Genomic DNA, 16,473 nt, shown 5'->3' on the forward strand with positions numbered 1-16,473 from the left:
GGAATCCTCTCCAGCACCGAAAAGGACGGCTCCGAGGCCGATGTAGGAGCCGAGCTTACCTGCGCCGAAGCTCCGAGAGGGAGAACAGGGTCGGACAAGGGTCCAATGCCACTTGCCCCCAAGGAGCCGACGAGGGAGTCTCGGCGCCCAGATCCCTCCAAGGACGGAACCATTGAAGAAATCGGAGCTGACAAAGGAGCCGAAAGGGAAACAACGGCGCCAACATTTCCAGGATCCGAGCCCCAACAAGCTCCAGCTCCGAACTGACAGGAGGAGTCGGAGGAGGCTCTACTTCAGAAAGGGGAGCAGCCACAGCCTGATGAGGAGGGCTAGTTAACATTTTAGCCAGGGCCTGCTATTTGAGGAGTCTACTATCCACTCTTTCCAAGTCATGATCGGACAGCCCAGAGGACCGAGAAGAGTGGGACCTATGGCTCCGTTCGGACTGTAGCAACAGTGATCCCAGAGCCAAGCGAATCGACTCCAGGTATGGCGATCTGGATCTCTTACGGCTCCCTGACGGCTCCAACACCAAGGTCGGAGCCGAGAGAGATTCTGATACTTCGGTCCCGGCCGGAACCGAAATTGAAGCAAATGCTCCACCTGGCAACGGCTCCGTACTGGGAGCCGACGGCTTGGTGGGCTTAGGGGTTTTAGCTGTCTGAGACTTTTCCGGAGATCCCTCGGGTTTTAATAAACCCCTGAGAATTAACCTGTTCCTACGCTCCTGCAGGACTCCCGGACTAAATGCATGACATACCGAGCAAGAGTCCTGCAGGTGTAGGGAACCCAAACAATAAACACAAGAAGTGTGACCGTCTGTCAGAGACATTTTCTGACAGCACGAGTCACACTTCTTGAACCCTGATACCTTGGTATCCTTTGACATGCTAGAAGATAAAAGGAATACCGACGGATGAAACTTCTGACTAGTGCAAAAAAAACACACACACTAACACACACACACTAGTCCCACACCCTCACACAACAAATTTTGGGTAACTATACAAACTAAAACTAAGAGACTATGATTTTAGACTACAAAGGCTAAACACTACTTCCTACTGAAAAACAAAGTAAATGGGAAGGGAATAGCCTCTAACTTAAACGGCCTACTTAGGGTGATGGGGGGGGGGGGACTCTCTAAGTAAAAACGAGTTTCCTAAGGGTCAGAAAAACACAGGAAACCTAAGACTAGTCTGCAGTACTATTCTGATTAAGAAAAAGATTCGCAAAAAAAATATTTAACAGTTAAACTACTAAAAATACAAAAGAATAATACGACCTGAGCCAGTGAAGCGCAACCTCGTAGCTGAAGCGGCAAATGAGATCTGGGGATCTAGCGCCAAGCATTGTGGGATATAGGGAGGCCTCGAGCCAGTAAGTAGCTCTCGAGCTTTAGAAAATGGCCGAGTCGGAGCCGAGGGTCGGCTCCGAACCCAACCAGCAAGAATGAAGGCAAGAGAGACAACTTAACATTATATATTACTTTCAAAATTTTGGTAGAAAAAGAGGTTATGTACTCACCATAACATTCCATGTGTCTTGTCCATCTTCACCTTCATTCTTACTTGACTAGGTTAAGATCAGATCCTCGGATCCATCTTGGCCTTTATTTTCAAGCTCACGTCCTCTGCCAACTCATGGCTAACTCCCTATCCCAGCATGCACTGGAACCATCCTCACATCTCGTTTGCCCAGTTTATAATCATATTCCCTAACACCAAGGAAGGACTCAGAGGCTGATGAAGGGCAGAGATCAAGGGGATCCAATTGACTACACCCGGTCTTCCAGGATTAAAAAAGGAAGGGGGAAGGTGGGTGGGATGTAAGGATGAAGGCAAAGATGGCCAACACACATGGAACATTATGGTGAGTACATAACTTCTTTATGTGATGTTGCCCTATCTCATCTTCATTCTTACTTGATTGGGACAGGTTCCCTAGCAACCTGATTCTTGGGTGGTTCACAGGAGAATATTCCTCAAAACCATGGATCCAAAGGAGGCCCTACTCCTGGAGGCCAAATCAACTTTGTAATGAGTGATAAAGGTATGGGGGTTAGCCCATGTTGCTGCAGCACAAATAGTGTCAATAGGCACCTTAGCCAGAAAGACTGAAGAAGTAGCAATGGCTCTTGTAGAATGAGCCTTAACTGTTTGCGGAAGTTCTTATTTTGAGACTTGTAAACAAAAGTTATACAATCTGACAGCCATTTAGAAAGCGTAACTTTAGACACAGAGGATCCTTTCTTAGAATCTGAAAAGGAAACAAACAGTTGATCAAATTTCCAGAATTCAGCAGTTCTATGTAGGTAGAAATGTAACTATGTACATCCACCAGGAAAATGGTTTTCCAGGTCAAAAGTTTTAATTCACACAATGATGCTGGTTCAAAGGGAGGAAAAACTATACAAGATAAAACAAAATTCAGATCCCAAGGCTCTGGAGGAGCCTTCATAGATTCTTAACAAAAATAGTACCTTTGAGAAAAAACTTGCATAGCTTATGAGACATTATATTAGTGCCATTATCTCCCAACTGGAAGTTTGAGATCGCTGCTAGCTGAACCCTAATAGTAGCTGCAGCTGTACCTTCATTGAATAGTTTACCTAGGAAGTCTAGGATGAAACTAATAGGAGCAGAGAGGATCAATGTGATTATAGACAGCCATTAAACAGAATCTCCTCCATTTGCTATTGTAAATCTTCCTCGCTGAAGCCTTGTGAGAAGAAATTAGAATGTGTTTAACCCGAGAGGAGAGGGTTGAAAGCCTGGCTATCGCTGGCATCGAAGCAGCCACACTGTCAGTTTGGGGGTCTGAAGGGATGGGTGGAGCATTCCTGATGCATGAGTAAGTAGGTCCAGAACCCATGGCTCCTCCCAAAGATGAGGCCACAGGAAGGGGAATCAGATTTGGTGAAGCCAGTAGGCAGCAATGAGTATCAAGTCCCTTCCCAAACAACTGGCTTTCTGAAGGACTTTGGGACTTAGTAGAAAAGGGGGGGAAGGTGTAGAGGAGACCTGGGGGCCAATCGTGTGAGAGTGCTTCCCTTGGTGACTCCCCTGTTGGGGGGATGAGGGAAAAGTAGCTGCTGCAGCTGCTGCACTTTGTATTCATGGATTTTGCCAACAGGCTTTTTCTGCTACTTCCTGCTTCAGGGATCACTTGTGAGGTATCAGAATTGCTCTGCTGAGTCTGTCCGCTATTACTTTGGATTTCCCCGGGATGTGCCTTGCTAACAGAAAGCATTGGGAGGAGGCTGCCCACTGCCATACTCTCAGGGCCTCTCGACATAGAGGCTAAGATATGGTCCCTCCTTCTTTGTTTATATACCATACGACTGACATATTGTCCATCTGGATTGCAATGGTTCCTGGGGGGAGGGGGAGTCCTGGAATGCTTGCAACGCTAAAAGCACCACTCTCATCTCTAGGACACTGATGAGTAAGTGGGCCTTGTGGTTCTCCAGATGCCTTGGACTGTCCTTCCCAGATAATGCCCACCCCCCATCCGGGAGGCATCCATGGTCACAGTGGCCACTGGTTGGGACTGAACAAATGGTCGACCTACAGTCACTTGAGTGGAGTGTAGCCATCACTGAAGATCCTTTTTGCAAGTTTCTGTTGTGATTATTTTGTGAGACTTTGGTAGTTCTTGCATCAACCACTGAGTGAATAGCAAACACTGAAGAATCCTCATATGTAGACTTGCTAGGAAAACTAGAGCTATTGCTGCCACCATGAGTCCTAGAGCTTGGAGAACTATCTTCGATGGGGCTTTCTTTTCAAAATATATGTCACCTGGTGCCTTAGAGATTGGACCCTTTCTGGTGGGAGTTTTGCCATCATTTATGTTGAGTCTAAGTCTGCCCCTATGAATACCACATGCTGAGAAAGAACTAAGGCAGATTTTTTTGTAGTTTATGGTAATCCCTAGGCGGGAGCACAGTTGCAAGGTTGTATTTCTGGCCTTGATTAGCAGATGTCTGGTCATGTAAGTTAAGAGCTAGTCGTCCAAGTATGGAAACACCTGGAATCCTAAACATCTCAAGTGAGCCAATACTACTACCATACATTTGGTGAACACTTCGGGGGCTGTAGTGAGACCAAAGGGCAAACCTCGAAACTGGTAGTGACTGGCTCACAGCCGAAAGCACAAGTGTCTCCTGGATCATCTGTTCATTTTTATGTGGTAGTACGCATCCTGGAGATCTACAGAGCACATCTAATCGTCTTTTCTCAGGAATGGAAGTATCGACTGCAGTGTCACCATCCGGAACTTGCTCTTCTTTACTGATTTGTTTAGAATGCTGATATCCAGAATGGGTCTCCTGTCCCCTGTTTTCTTTGGAACTAAAAAGAATCTTGAGTAAGTTCCGAATCTTATATGGTCTGCAGAGACTTCTTGGATGACTCTTTTGTCTAACAACTTTTGAATCTCTAGAGCTGCCTGTCCCTTTTGACTGGGTGGACTGTCCAGAACTTTTTTCATCTTTGGAGTGGGAAGGGAAAACGGGATGATGTAACCTCTGGATATGATGCTTCGCACCCATTTGTCTTTTGTTAGTTGTCGCCAGGCTTCTGGGTACAAAGATAAGCAACCCCTGGCTGCCTCCAGAGGTGGACAATCGGGGCTCCTTTCAGGAGCATTGAAAGAGCCTACCAAAGAAAGATTCTCTGTTGCCCTGATTTTGCAGACCCCCTCTGCCATGAGGTTGGCATCTTCTATTATTACTTCCCCCTCTACCTTTGGGGGAACTTTCACCACGTGTCCTAAAGAGATCTCTATTATTTTCAGAACCACATCTTACCACTACCTTTCTGACCTTTGAGATAAGGTCTAGTAGGCATGGAAAAACAGAATCCTATGGCAGACAGAGTCTTTCCTTCCTGTTCACACCTGGTCAGTGTGTCATTTACCTTAGGCCCAAACAAAGATGAGCCGTCAAATGAGGTGTTAACAAAGGAAGACTTAAAGGGTTCAGCGAAGTCACACAAGCGCATCCAAGAATGTCTCCTTAGGGAAATTCCAGAACACGCTGCTCTACTAGCTCCATCAATTGCATAGCAGATGAGTCTCATGGATGCGTTAACAACTGAGTTTAAGGTAGCAAGCTGAGAAGGTACATTGTCAGCAACTACTTCAGCTACTGAACCTTGAAGGGCATCCCCTAGCTCTTTCAGGAGATCCCTCTGCAGTCTCATAAAATGTGTGAGGTAGTTCAGTGATCTGACAGAAAAGGCCGCTGAAGAAAAAAATTTGTTTTCCGTACCTGTCCATAGTCCTGGATTCCTTGTTCAGGGGATGGACAGAAGAAGATGTCTCAGAGTTCCTTAATGGCCACTGCCACGACCATGGCATCGACTGGGATTCCCCTTGTTAAAAAAGATTTGGCAGGGGGGAAATGTAATAAATTTATTTAGCCTCCTAGGAGTAGGCTCCACAGAATCTGAGGACTCCCACGCCTTTAAAGAAACTAGCTCAAGGAGATCATCAAATGACAGAGTCACCCACGAGGTGGAAGGGTGAGACCCAAAAACCTTCAGGTATACAGACTTCTTTGCCACCTCTATGCTTTAACATTTCCAGAATGTTTCCAAAGGAGACATCATCAAGAGGTAACCATGGAGACCATTCTCCCTCATAGAGGTCCATATGAGAAGTGATTGACTCCTCTGGGTAGGCTAAGTGCTTCCTCTTGTACGCTTTCATCTGAGAGACCTCTTCAGAAGGGTATTCTTGGGAGGTTTCATAAGAATGGGGGGTACCCTGCGGGGCATCCTGAGGCCTAGGGTCTCTGCATCTCTGTGGGTGGCAAGGGGTAAAGAGGCAAGCACCGATGATCTAGAGGAAGGAACAGTTGTAGAGAACTGTAGAGCCGTCTACTGAGACAGAACCCTCCTCATGACCTCAAATGCCCCATGTCCTTGATCTGAAGGGACCCCCAGATTCAAAGAAACCAAATGAACTTTCAGAACCAAGGATGATGGACTCAAGGCTGAGGTAGGAGCCAAACTCACCCAAGCCAAGGCCCCGAGGGGTAAAGTCGGACCAGACAGCTGTCCAATCTGACCCACCTCCCCGGATTCAACTGGAGAGTGTCAGCTCCTAGACCCTTCTAGCTCCAATGGAGCTGAGGAAGTCTGAGCTATGGTCAGATCCGTGGAACCCGTGGTGGGTCTTGGATCTGACACTTCCACTAGTACCAACTCATGATCTTCCAACTCCGAAGCCAATTGCAGGATCAGAGGAAGATTTGGAGCAGAGGGAGTGGACGTAGTCAGATCCGAAGACCTGGAGGCATGATCCAACAACAATTTGGCCAGTGCTGGTGTCTATAACAGCCTCTGTATCACCCGATCCACATCATCATCTCAAAGACTCCTGGAAGATCGGGTCGAGGGAGTGGGAGATTTAGTCTTCTGTAATACAGGTGATCTTAAAAAAGGGGAGACTGGCTCCAAAGTTGGGGACTGGCTGCTAAGCTCAAACTCCACTGGCACCAAGCAAGAAGGTATCGGGAGTCGATGGAGCCATTTCTGATCCAACAGATTTTGGATCCAAGGAGGACAGACAAGGAATCTTGTATGCCTGATCCAAGGATGAAGAGGAGGAAGGTCTTTTGCCAAATTTTGAAGATTTGTCTGACTTTGCAGAAGGGGTCTTATCTTACCTAGAACATGGACCTTCTTCCAGTGTCTCTCAGAAGGGGGTTTTAAGTAGGCCTTTTAAGATTAGCTTATATTTCTTTTCTAGGAGGACTCTATGATTAAGAGTGGCAAACAGAGCACGACTCCTGGAGATGGTCTGCCCTGAGGCAATAAACACAAAGGGTGTGGTTTATTGCTGAGAGGCATCTTTTTGCTGCATCTCTCACACCTCTTCAGTCTTATAGGTTTAGAATCCTTACCAAACATCTTATCAAAGACGAAAACAGTAACAAGGAAAAAGGAAGTTCATGATCCTCTAACTAAAACGACTCATAAGGAAAAAGAGAGACAGACTTTTTTTCTTTTTTTTTTTTTTGGCTCGACCCTCTAACTTAAACGGGTCAAACTACTAAGGACATCACAACACAAAGAAAAAATGACAAGCTCTACAGGAAATAACCAAGGACACAACCCTCTAACTTAAATGGGCTCTGGTACAGTTCTCTAATTTAAATGAACTGTACTAATCACACACCTGAAGAACAAGCTGGGAAAGGGAATAAACAAGAAACACACGGTCTAGTGAAAAAATGACAGCCAATATCAAAAAACAGCTCAAGAACGAAAACCCCAATATCACACGGAGCAATAAAACCCTACAAATCTATAGTAATCCAAGGAATAGTGACTAAAAACTTATCAAAAAAACAACAAAAGATGTACACTTAGCCAGAGCTATCAAACAAACACTCCATTGTACAGCGGCAAACGAGATCCGAGGATGGTTTTAGTGCATGCTGGGATAAGAAGTTAGGCATGTGCTGGCAGAGGACCTCGAGCTGAAAATAAAGGTTTCAATGGATCCTAGGACTGGATGTGAACCCAATCAATTAAGAATGAAGGCGAGATAGGACATCACATTATACGTTATTTACATTACTTGCTAGCTTTTTATAATTTAACTGTAAAACTGAAATTTAAGTTCTAGAGAATAAACACTGAAATCTTTCATGAGGTGAGAACATTTACCACGGTCATAAAAACAAGAAGAAATAAAAAGTTATGTACTCACCATAACTATGAATCTGTGTTGTCCACTTTCATTCCTCCTCAATGAATGGGTTTCGGATTCGACCTCAGATCCAGCTTGGCCACATTTCTTCAGACTCTTGAGCTCCTCTCTTTATCTATAATGACCCAGACCCCCGTTTTACCTCAGATCGGCTCTGCTGCTCAATGAGAAAAAGGATGTTTATAGCCTACACAAAAATATAAAGAAAGGGGCTCAAAAAGGAACACTGGTTCCAAAATTTCCATCACATCACTTCTACAAAAAAGGGAGATGGGGAAGGTGGAGGGAAGCGTTGAGGAAAAACAAAAATAGACACAGATGCATAGTTATGGTGAGTACATAACTTTTATATCTGATGTTGTCATTTTCATTCATTTTCTCCTTAAGGACTGTACTCTGATGGGAGACTGGCCAACTGACTGGTGGTGTCCTGGCAACTGCCTATAAACTCTAAGACTTGAACCAGTTGAAGGTGGTTCTTGGTATAGTTGCCTGTCATCTAGTTAAGGAAACACTCTGAATCCGAGCAGTATGACATGAGATGCTACTACTGTCATGCATTTGGTGAACACCCTGGGGGCTCTGATTAGACCAAAGGGCAGGGTTCTCAATTGGTAATGACTGACCCGCAGCCGAAAGTGTAGTTGTCTCCAGAAGTGTTTGTTCATTTCGATGTGATGTATGCATCCTGAAGATCAATACAGCACATCCAGTTATCCTTCTGTAAAAGAGGTAGAATGGACTGAACAGTGACCATCCAGAACCTGTAGTTTTTTACAGACTGATTTAGATTACTGAGGTCCAGGATGGGCCTCAGTTCCTCTATTGTTTTTGGCATTAAAAACCTTGAGCGAGTTCCAAGGTCCAGCAGAACACATTTTGGATGACTCGTTTGTCTAGCAGCTTTTGAATTTCTAGGGCTGCTGATCAGGTGACATTGGGGAGACTTTTCCATTTGGATGTAGGGATTTACAAAAAGGGAATGAAATATCCTCTTGATATAATTTTTGCACCCACATCTCTTATGAAAGATGCCCAGGCTTCTGGGTGCAAAGCCAAGTGCCCCCCCCCCCACCCCCCCGTCTACCTCCATAGAAGTGCAGTCAGACAACCTTTCAAGAGCACAGAAAGGGTTTATCTAGAATGGAATCTCTTGGTTCTGCAGGCCACCCCTGCCGCAAGGAATGCATATTCCATTCAACCCCCCTCCCCCCCTGCTTCTGGGGGCAGACTCCCCCTCGTGAGTCCTGAAAAGGACCTTATGAATTATGGAAAAGCATCTTTTTACCTCCATGTTGATTCCTAGAGAATGACCTCTGCGGGGTAGAAAAATAGATTCCCATGGTAGACATGGTCTTTCCATCTTACTCACTACAGAAGTGTGTTTCTTTTAGTGTGGGGCCAAGGAAGAGCCATCAAAGGAAGCAATGATGAAAGAAGACTTAAAATGCTTTGCAAAGTCACACAAGTACATCCAAGTATGTCTCCTGATGGCTATGTCTGAACTGGACGCCCAATTGGAATCCTCTGCTGCATGAGAGATTAACCTTTTTTTTTTTTTTTTTTTTTTTTTTTTTTTTTTTAACTTTGGCACAAATTTTGCAAATTAACGTACAAATAATGACTGAACATATGTCCTTAAAAACATCAGTAAATTACACAAGTCTGCCAATCATAAAAATAAATTTTCTTTGGGGGGGTGTAAGTTCCTCTTTAACTCCATATAACTTAATATATTCTCACTCTGAGATCACCCCACCTTGGAGAAAGAATGATCACGATTACAAATGATGCAAGACTGGTCACTCTTTCTCTGTTGCCTGTCAATGTTAAAGCATACTTGATGCCATTGCTTTAAGCCTTTAAAGATCACTACATTAAGTACTAAGCAACTAGCTTCAAAACAAACAACTTAGGCAAATACAACTCAAGCAATTCAAAACACAAAGAATTAGAGCTTGAGTAAGTCAAGATAAACCATCTGTTGTGATTTCCCACATTAGTCTAAATGACAAAGTATATTTCTACAAACAGAACTCCTAAAAACTACAGTGTCTCCCTCCCTTTCTATAGATATATATTTTCCCTATTGTAGCCTACAAAATTCATGCAGGAATGTTAATGATTCTTATGTAGTTCTCTACATCTTTTCTGAAGAACGTCTTAGATCTGCAGCAGTTCTAGCAAGGCAGCAGCATATGTGTTACCTAGGGTAAGGCATACTGCACTGCCATGTAAACTTTCACACATGGAATGAGGTGCCTTATTAATGTCATTTCCTTCTAACCCTGTTCTACTGTACCATAGTGAATGGTCTCTTATGGACTACATGCCTGTTAATGATAACTGAATATGCTTGTTTTGAAATGTTATGGGCTTACATTTTATGGAAAACGCTTCTGTCATATCTGTTTTTCGAAGGGCCCCTGGTATAGTGAATATGTCAACACTACTTGTGTAGTCAAGCATCAAATTTTGGTACTTCTGTAAATTTTGCACTAAACATCTAGGTAGCAGAACATGTAATTCTAGCCTGTATATTATTTATGCAGCACTTAATAGTTTGCTACTGTCTACTTCACTACAGAAGTATCTGTATTCACGATGCGTGCTGACATAATGCTTCTTTCAGCACTAGTTCGTCTGTAATTAAGTGCAACAAAAAGCATCATTATCAGTGATGTGCATACTACTTGTTTTTCTCTTCATGCTCCACTCCAAATAAAATGGTGCTGGACAAGTAAGGCAAACATGGCTAACAGAATACAAGTACATAAAATAAAATGCCCGCAATATACAAAATGTGAACTAATTAGATAAAGTACAGTTTTGTACCTACCATAAATGTAGATGTCCGAGAGGTATGCATCTGCAGTCCTAACAAATGGGTTGTCCTGCCTCAGGCAGCCCTTCGGTCGGCCGGATTCCAAAGTCTGGGTCTGGCCTCGGCTGATGTCGCACTTCACCCGACGTCATAGCTGCTGTTAATTGGGTATAAAGGCATCAGCCGACGCCATTTTCCTCAGTGTTTCTTGCCCCAGATGCCAGGTGCCCTCTAGGAAGGCTAAATTTGGATAAATGCAAATGTTTCCAAACAATAGAGAACAAATAAAAATAAACATGTATATACATATATACAAACAAATACACCATAATAGATTCCCCCAGCTAGCTACAAGATGGGCAAATACCCTAGGAGTACCACAGAGGGGAAGGAGGGTGGGTAATCCTGACTGCAGATGCATACCTCTCGGACATCTACATTTATGGTAGGTACAAAATTGTACTATGTCCTTCAAGGATGCATCTGCAGTCCTAACAAATGGGTAGAATACCATAGCCAAACTGGGGGAGGAGGTACTAAGAAGATTATGGTGTAGTTAAGATCCCTTGCAAAACAGCAGTGGCAAAACCTGCTCGGTATCTGGAGTATAAAGGTAGATTATAATGCTTGGCAAATGTATGCACGGAGCTCCAAGTAGCAGCCTCTAAAATGTCTTTGGTAGCCACTCCTCGTAAAAAGCTGTAGTAGTGGCTGTAGCCCTTGTGGAGTGAGGTCTGATGTTTTCTGGAGTTGTCTTTCCATGATAAGAGTAACAAAATCTAATGCAATTTCCTATCCATTTTGAGATTGTCTGTTTTGAAATTGCTTTTCCTTCCATTCCTGTTGCATATGCTACCAGAAGCTGGTCAGTTTTTCTATTGTTCTTGGTTCTGTCCAGGTAGTAGCGCAATTGCCTATGCACATCCAAGGTATGTAGTAGTCTTTCCCCCTGTTCTGTGGGTTGGGGAAGAATGTAGGTAGGTGGATTGCTTGGTTTAATGATACCCTGGAGACCACCTTTGGCATAAAGGTAGGATTAGTTCTCATGGACACTCTATCCTGATGGAAGATAAGGAAGGGATGTACTGCCATTAATGCCTGTAATTCAGAAACCCTTCTTGCTGAAGTGATTGCAAGCAGGAAAGCAGTTTTCCAAGATAAGTACTGTAATTCTGCTGTTGCTGCTGGTTCAAAAGGGGGAAGCGTCAATTTTTCTAACACAAAGTTCAAGTCCCATGTAGGCAATGGTGGCTTCCTTGGTGGCTTTACATTTTTAATTCCTCTCAGGAATTGCCTGAGTAGAGGATGAGAAAAGACTGGAGGATCCATGTTGTATTCTGCTGAAATTGCTGATGCATGAATCTTAATGGAGGAGTAGGACAGGCCATTGTGGAAAAGCTCTGCTAAATATTCCAAGATGTTAGCTATGTTTGCTAGTGATACATTTTCTCCTTTTGCTGCACTCCAAATGAGATATCTTTTCCATTTTGCTGAATAAGTTTTTCTTGTTGAGGGTCTGCGAGCCTCCAAGATAATGTCTTTAACCCTTTGAGAAAAATCTGGGTTATTTTGTCTTATGCAATGTTCCAAGCAGCTAGCTGCAGTGTTTTTAAGTTCGGATGCAGGATTTTGAAGTTGTTCTGTGTTAGCAGTAAAGGAACTAGGGGTAGAGGCCATGCGGGTTCCCGAGACATACTCCTCAGTTGTGGGTACCAATGCTGCCTCGGCCAGTCTGGAGCTATCAGGATGATCCTTGGGTGATCTTCTTTGATCTTCAGTAGCACTTTGTGCATCAAAGGAAGAGGTGGGAATGCATATGCTGTCAGGTTTTCCCAACTGAAAGATAGGGAGTCCACCTTCCAAGCAAGTGGGTGGAATGTCCTTGTGCAGAATTTTTTCAATTGCTGGTTGTGTGGGGATGCAAATAGGTCTATTTCTGGTAGTCCCCATTTCCTTGTAATGGATTTGAAGATGTCTGGATGCAGCATCCATTCGTGGGCATCCGTGGTAGTTCTGCTTAAGATGTCTGCTAGTATATTTTCTTTTCCTGGCACAAATATTGCCTGGAGCTGAATGTTGAGGTTCAGGGCCACATTCCAGAGGTCCATTGCCATCCGGCAGAGAGGATATGAATGTGTGCCTCCCTGTTTGTTGATATACCACATAACTGTGGTGTTGTCCGTCCTTATCAGCAAATGACCCTGTTGAAGAAACGGTCTGAATGTCTGAATTGCCTGCTTTACTGCCAACATCTCTTTTTGATTTATGTGTAGGTTCAGCTGGTCTTGAGTCCATAAGCCTTGTATGCACTTGTCCACCATGTGTGCCCCCCAACCGAGGTCTGAGGCGTCCGTGGTGATAGTCTGGCTTGGGTGAGGGCTGTGGAAGGGCAGTCCTTTGTTCAATTGACAGGCCTGAGCCCACCACCGGAATTCTTGCTTCAGGCATGGAATTATTGGAATTTGGGTTTCTAGGCTGTGCTTGTGCTGAGACCATAAATTCCTTAGGTACCATTGCAACTTCCTCATATGTAGTCTGGCATGTGGAATCAATATTATGCAGGATGCCATGTAACCCAGGGCTTGCAGGACTTTCCTTGCTGTAAGCTGGTTCTGCGTTGTTAATGCCATGAAATAGAGTGGTAGTTGTTTCTGCTTTTCTGCTGTGAGGAATGCCATTTGGTTTGATGTGTCCAGTTCTGCACCCAAGAAGGTTATCCTTTGGGATGGTATCAGCCTTGACTTTTTTAAGTTGACTGTGTATCCCAGGGCTTGCAATAGGTGAATAACCTTTCTCAAATCTTTTGTTAATTTGTTTTTGTTGTCCGCTTGTAACAGGCAATCGTCCAGGTATGGATAAATTTGAATTCCCTGAAGCCTGCAATGAGCAATTACTGATGCCAGGCATTTTGTGAATACTCTGGGCGCAGTAGATAAGCCAAAAGGCAATGCTGAGAATTGATAATGCTCTGATCCTGCAAGAAATCTGAGGTATCTTCTGCAATTTGGTCGTATGGGGACGTGCAGGTATGCCTCCTTGAGATCTAGAGTTACCAGCCAAGACTCCTTGCCCAGCATGGGAAGAAGTTGCTGTAGGGTCAGCATCTTGAATTTTGGAACATGAGATATGTGTTCAGAGCGGACAGGTCGAGAATAGGTCTCCATTGGTTTTCCTTTCTTGGCACCAGGAAAAGTCTGGAGTAAAATCCTTGTCCTTGTTCCATAGACGGTACCTTTTCTATAGCTCTCATCCTTAGTAAGTGGTCTATTTGTTCTAGAGCGTTTGTCTTTTGGTTTGGCGGTAGGTTTGGCATTTCTCTCTTCCTTGGTAGAGTATGGAAGTGAAACCTGTAACCTTTGTCTATTGTCTGTAAAATCCATTTGTCTCCTGTAATGTAATGCCAGTTTACTGAAAATAAGGCTAGCTTTCCGCCTAAGGGTGCTTCTAGTTGTTCCCTGGTAGGCGGTTTCAGAGCCAAGTCACTGTGATTGTCCTGTGGTAGAGGTAGTGGCTGGATCTGTGGCAGTACTTCTCTGGTTGTTAGGCTGCCACTGACGTCCCCTGTAGGCACCTCTGGACTGACCTCTGCCTCTTGGGTGCCTATTCCTGCCTCTCTGTGCTCTGGTGGTGTCTGGAAAGGACCAATTCTTGGAAGGCCAGTTCCTACTAAACCTCGGAGGCTGGACCTGTAAGAAATCCTTGACTGTCTGGACAGATTTCGCTTTTTCTTCCACCTTCTTCAACACTTGCTGTGCAGGGGAGCCAAACAAACTATGTTTTTCCATGGGAGCATCTAGGAGCTTTGACTTTACATGGTCTGGTAAGGATTGCTCTTTTAACCATGCATGCCTTCTGATCACTGTACCAGTCATAGCTGATCTAAAGGAAGCCTCCAGTGCATCATAGCCGCATTTTAAGGAATGATTACTGACCTGCTGAGTGTTATGTACCAATTCCTGAAGGGACTTATGGTCTAAAGGTTCAGGCGAGGACGGTTTTTTAGTTAGCTGATCTAACATAAATTCCTGATACTGAATCATGTGGAATTGACAGTTTAAGGCCCTAGCAGAAAGAGTAGCAGAAGTATAAACTTTTTTACCCCATCTCTCTAATGCCCTAGATTCTCTTTCAGAGGGGAGGGTTTTTTTGGCAGAGGCAGCTGCTACAGCTTTGGGGCCCTGTGAAATAGTTTCAGGATCTGCAATAGGAGCCTTATACAAGTGATAATGTGTGTCCGGAACCCTGTAGTATCTGTCGGGCTTAGCAGGGGCCGGAGGAAGAGAGTCAGGAGCAGTACAAGCATCATTAAATGCATCATCCACAACTGTAAGTACTGGAGAAATGGCTAAAGGCCTATGCTGTGGCAAATGTAAAAAGGTCCTAAGCCTTTTCCTAGAGTCTGAAAAATCCTGGCCCTGCCATTGGAATTGTTCTCTCATAGCATGCAAGGTTTCCCCAAAAGAAAATTCCTCAGGAGGAGAGGCAGAAGGAATGGAGTCTTCTGCATCAGAGTCCTCATATGGAGAATAAGGGCCTTCTGGAGGATTTGTATTTTCTGAATCATCAGAGGAGTAATCTGTAGAAACAGGCTCAGGGGGCTCTGCTCTAGGCCTCTTCTCTGGAGGGGGGTGAGAGGCCCTGTCAGGGTGAGGCTGGGATCCCCTGATCAAAGAAATGAGATCCTCTGCTAGACTAAGCATTTGAGTACTAGAGCTAGGCCTGTGAGAGGGGGTTTTAGCAGGCACGGTCTTTGTTGATTTAGCTGCTTTAGCCCTGGCAAAAGCCTTAATTGACAGGCGGCCTAGCAGCTCCACGTGCAGGAGTAGATATATCTAAAGGGATAGCATCTGATAAATCCTGAGAACCTGCAAGAGCAGGTGGAATTTCAGTAGCAGATTCAGCCATGCTGGATGAGGCCTCGGTGGTAGGAGGCATGTTTTCGGCCGAAGGAAGAACCGCGGACTCGGTTTCAGCCGAAACAGAGACACTCGCGGTTGGCTTAACCGCGGTTTCGGCCGAAACCGCGGACCACGAGTGTCGGTCCTTTTCCTTACGCTTTTTAGCTAATTGTGAAGTCGGAGCCTCCGACGGCATGTTATAAGCAAAAGCGGAGCCGAAAAACTCCTCTGCAAACTCTGACCGACGTCTAAGTGTCCGTCGGTTGAAGGAAGCACAGGCTAGACAAGCTGCTACGTCGTGGTCTGGGCCAAAACAAGGTAGGCAGTAAGAGTGGTAATCTTTATGAGGTATTTGTTTCCCACAAGTTAAACAGTTATTCACTTTTTCTGACATCGGCTGAGGCAAGAAAGAGTCCCCAACGGGGTACTTAGCTTTTTAGAAGTCTTCGGTAGTAGCAATCTCTGGTTCTGACCGACCGGCACTTGCGAACAGCTTCTGCTTCGGGCGCCACGCAGCAAGAAAGACTGAGGAAAATGGCGTCGGCTGATGCCTTTATACCAAATTAACAGCAGCTATGACGTCGGGTGAAGTGCAACATCAGCCGAGGCCAGACCCAGACTTTGGAATCCGGACGACCGAAGGGCTGCCTGAGGCAGGACAACCCATTTGTTAGGACTGCAGATGCATCCTTGAAGGACATCTACATAATTAAATGCTATCTCCTCCTTCTGTTATTATTTGGATCAAGATTAAAGCCAGGAATCTACAACTATTTTCTAAACACTCTGCAGCACTGAAAGGAAAAAATTAAAGTACTGCACACAATAACTTCTTTATCACTTCAGTTACTGCAAACCACATGCAGGATTTCCTGCATTCAGTGCACAGTTGAACTTGTTGTGAATGATGCAACCATGCAAAAAAAAAAATTTGAAGTACATTTAAGATAAAGTCCATTACCTTGTGGATCCCAAGCCAGGTTGTAGGATACTGAACTGAGGAACAGCTGCCCTGTCTTTTGCCAC

At 44.6% G+C, this 16,473-nt stretch overlaps 1 protein-coding gene across 1 annotated transcript in view; it reads right to left on the bottom strand.

Annotated features, from left to right (window-relative positions):
• Positions 1-16,473, bottom strand: part of DMXL2 (Dmx like 2) — a 1,902,820-nt gene that overhangs the window by 1,688,129 nt on the left and 198,218 nt on the right. Inside the window, exon 9 of the mRNA XM_044076363.1 lies at positions 16,409-16,473. This exon is cut by the window's right edge and continues 14 nt beyond it. Coding sequence (XP_043932298.1) covers positions 16,409-16,473 — 65 coding nt within the window. The remainder of the gene's footprint in view (positions 1-16,408) is intronic.

This window comes from Protopterus annectens, chromosome 7.part0, assembly GCF_019279795.1.
Source record: "Protopterus annectens isolate FY-2018-M chromosome 7.part0, PAN1.0, whole genome shotgun sequence".
In the NCBI taxonomy this organism is placed as follows: Eukaryota; Metazoa; Chordata; order Ceratodontiformes; family Protopteridae; genus Protopterus; species Protopterus annectens.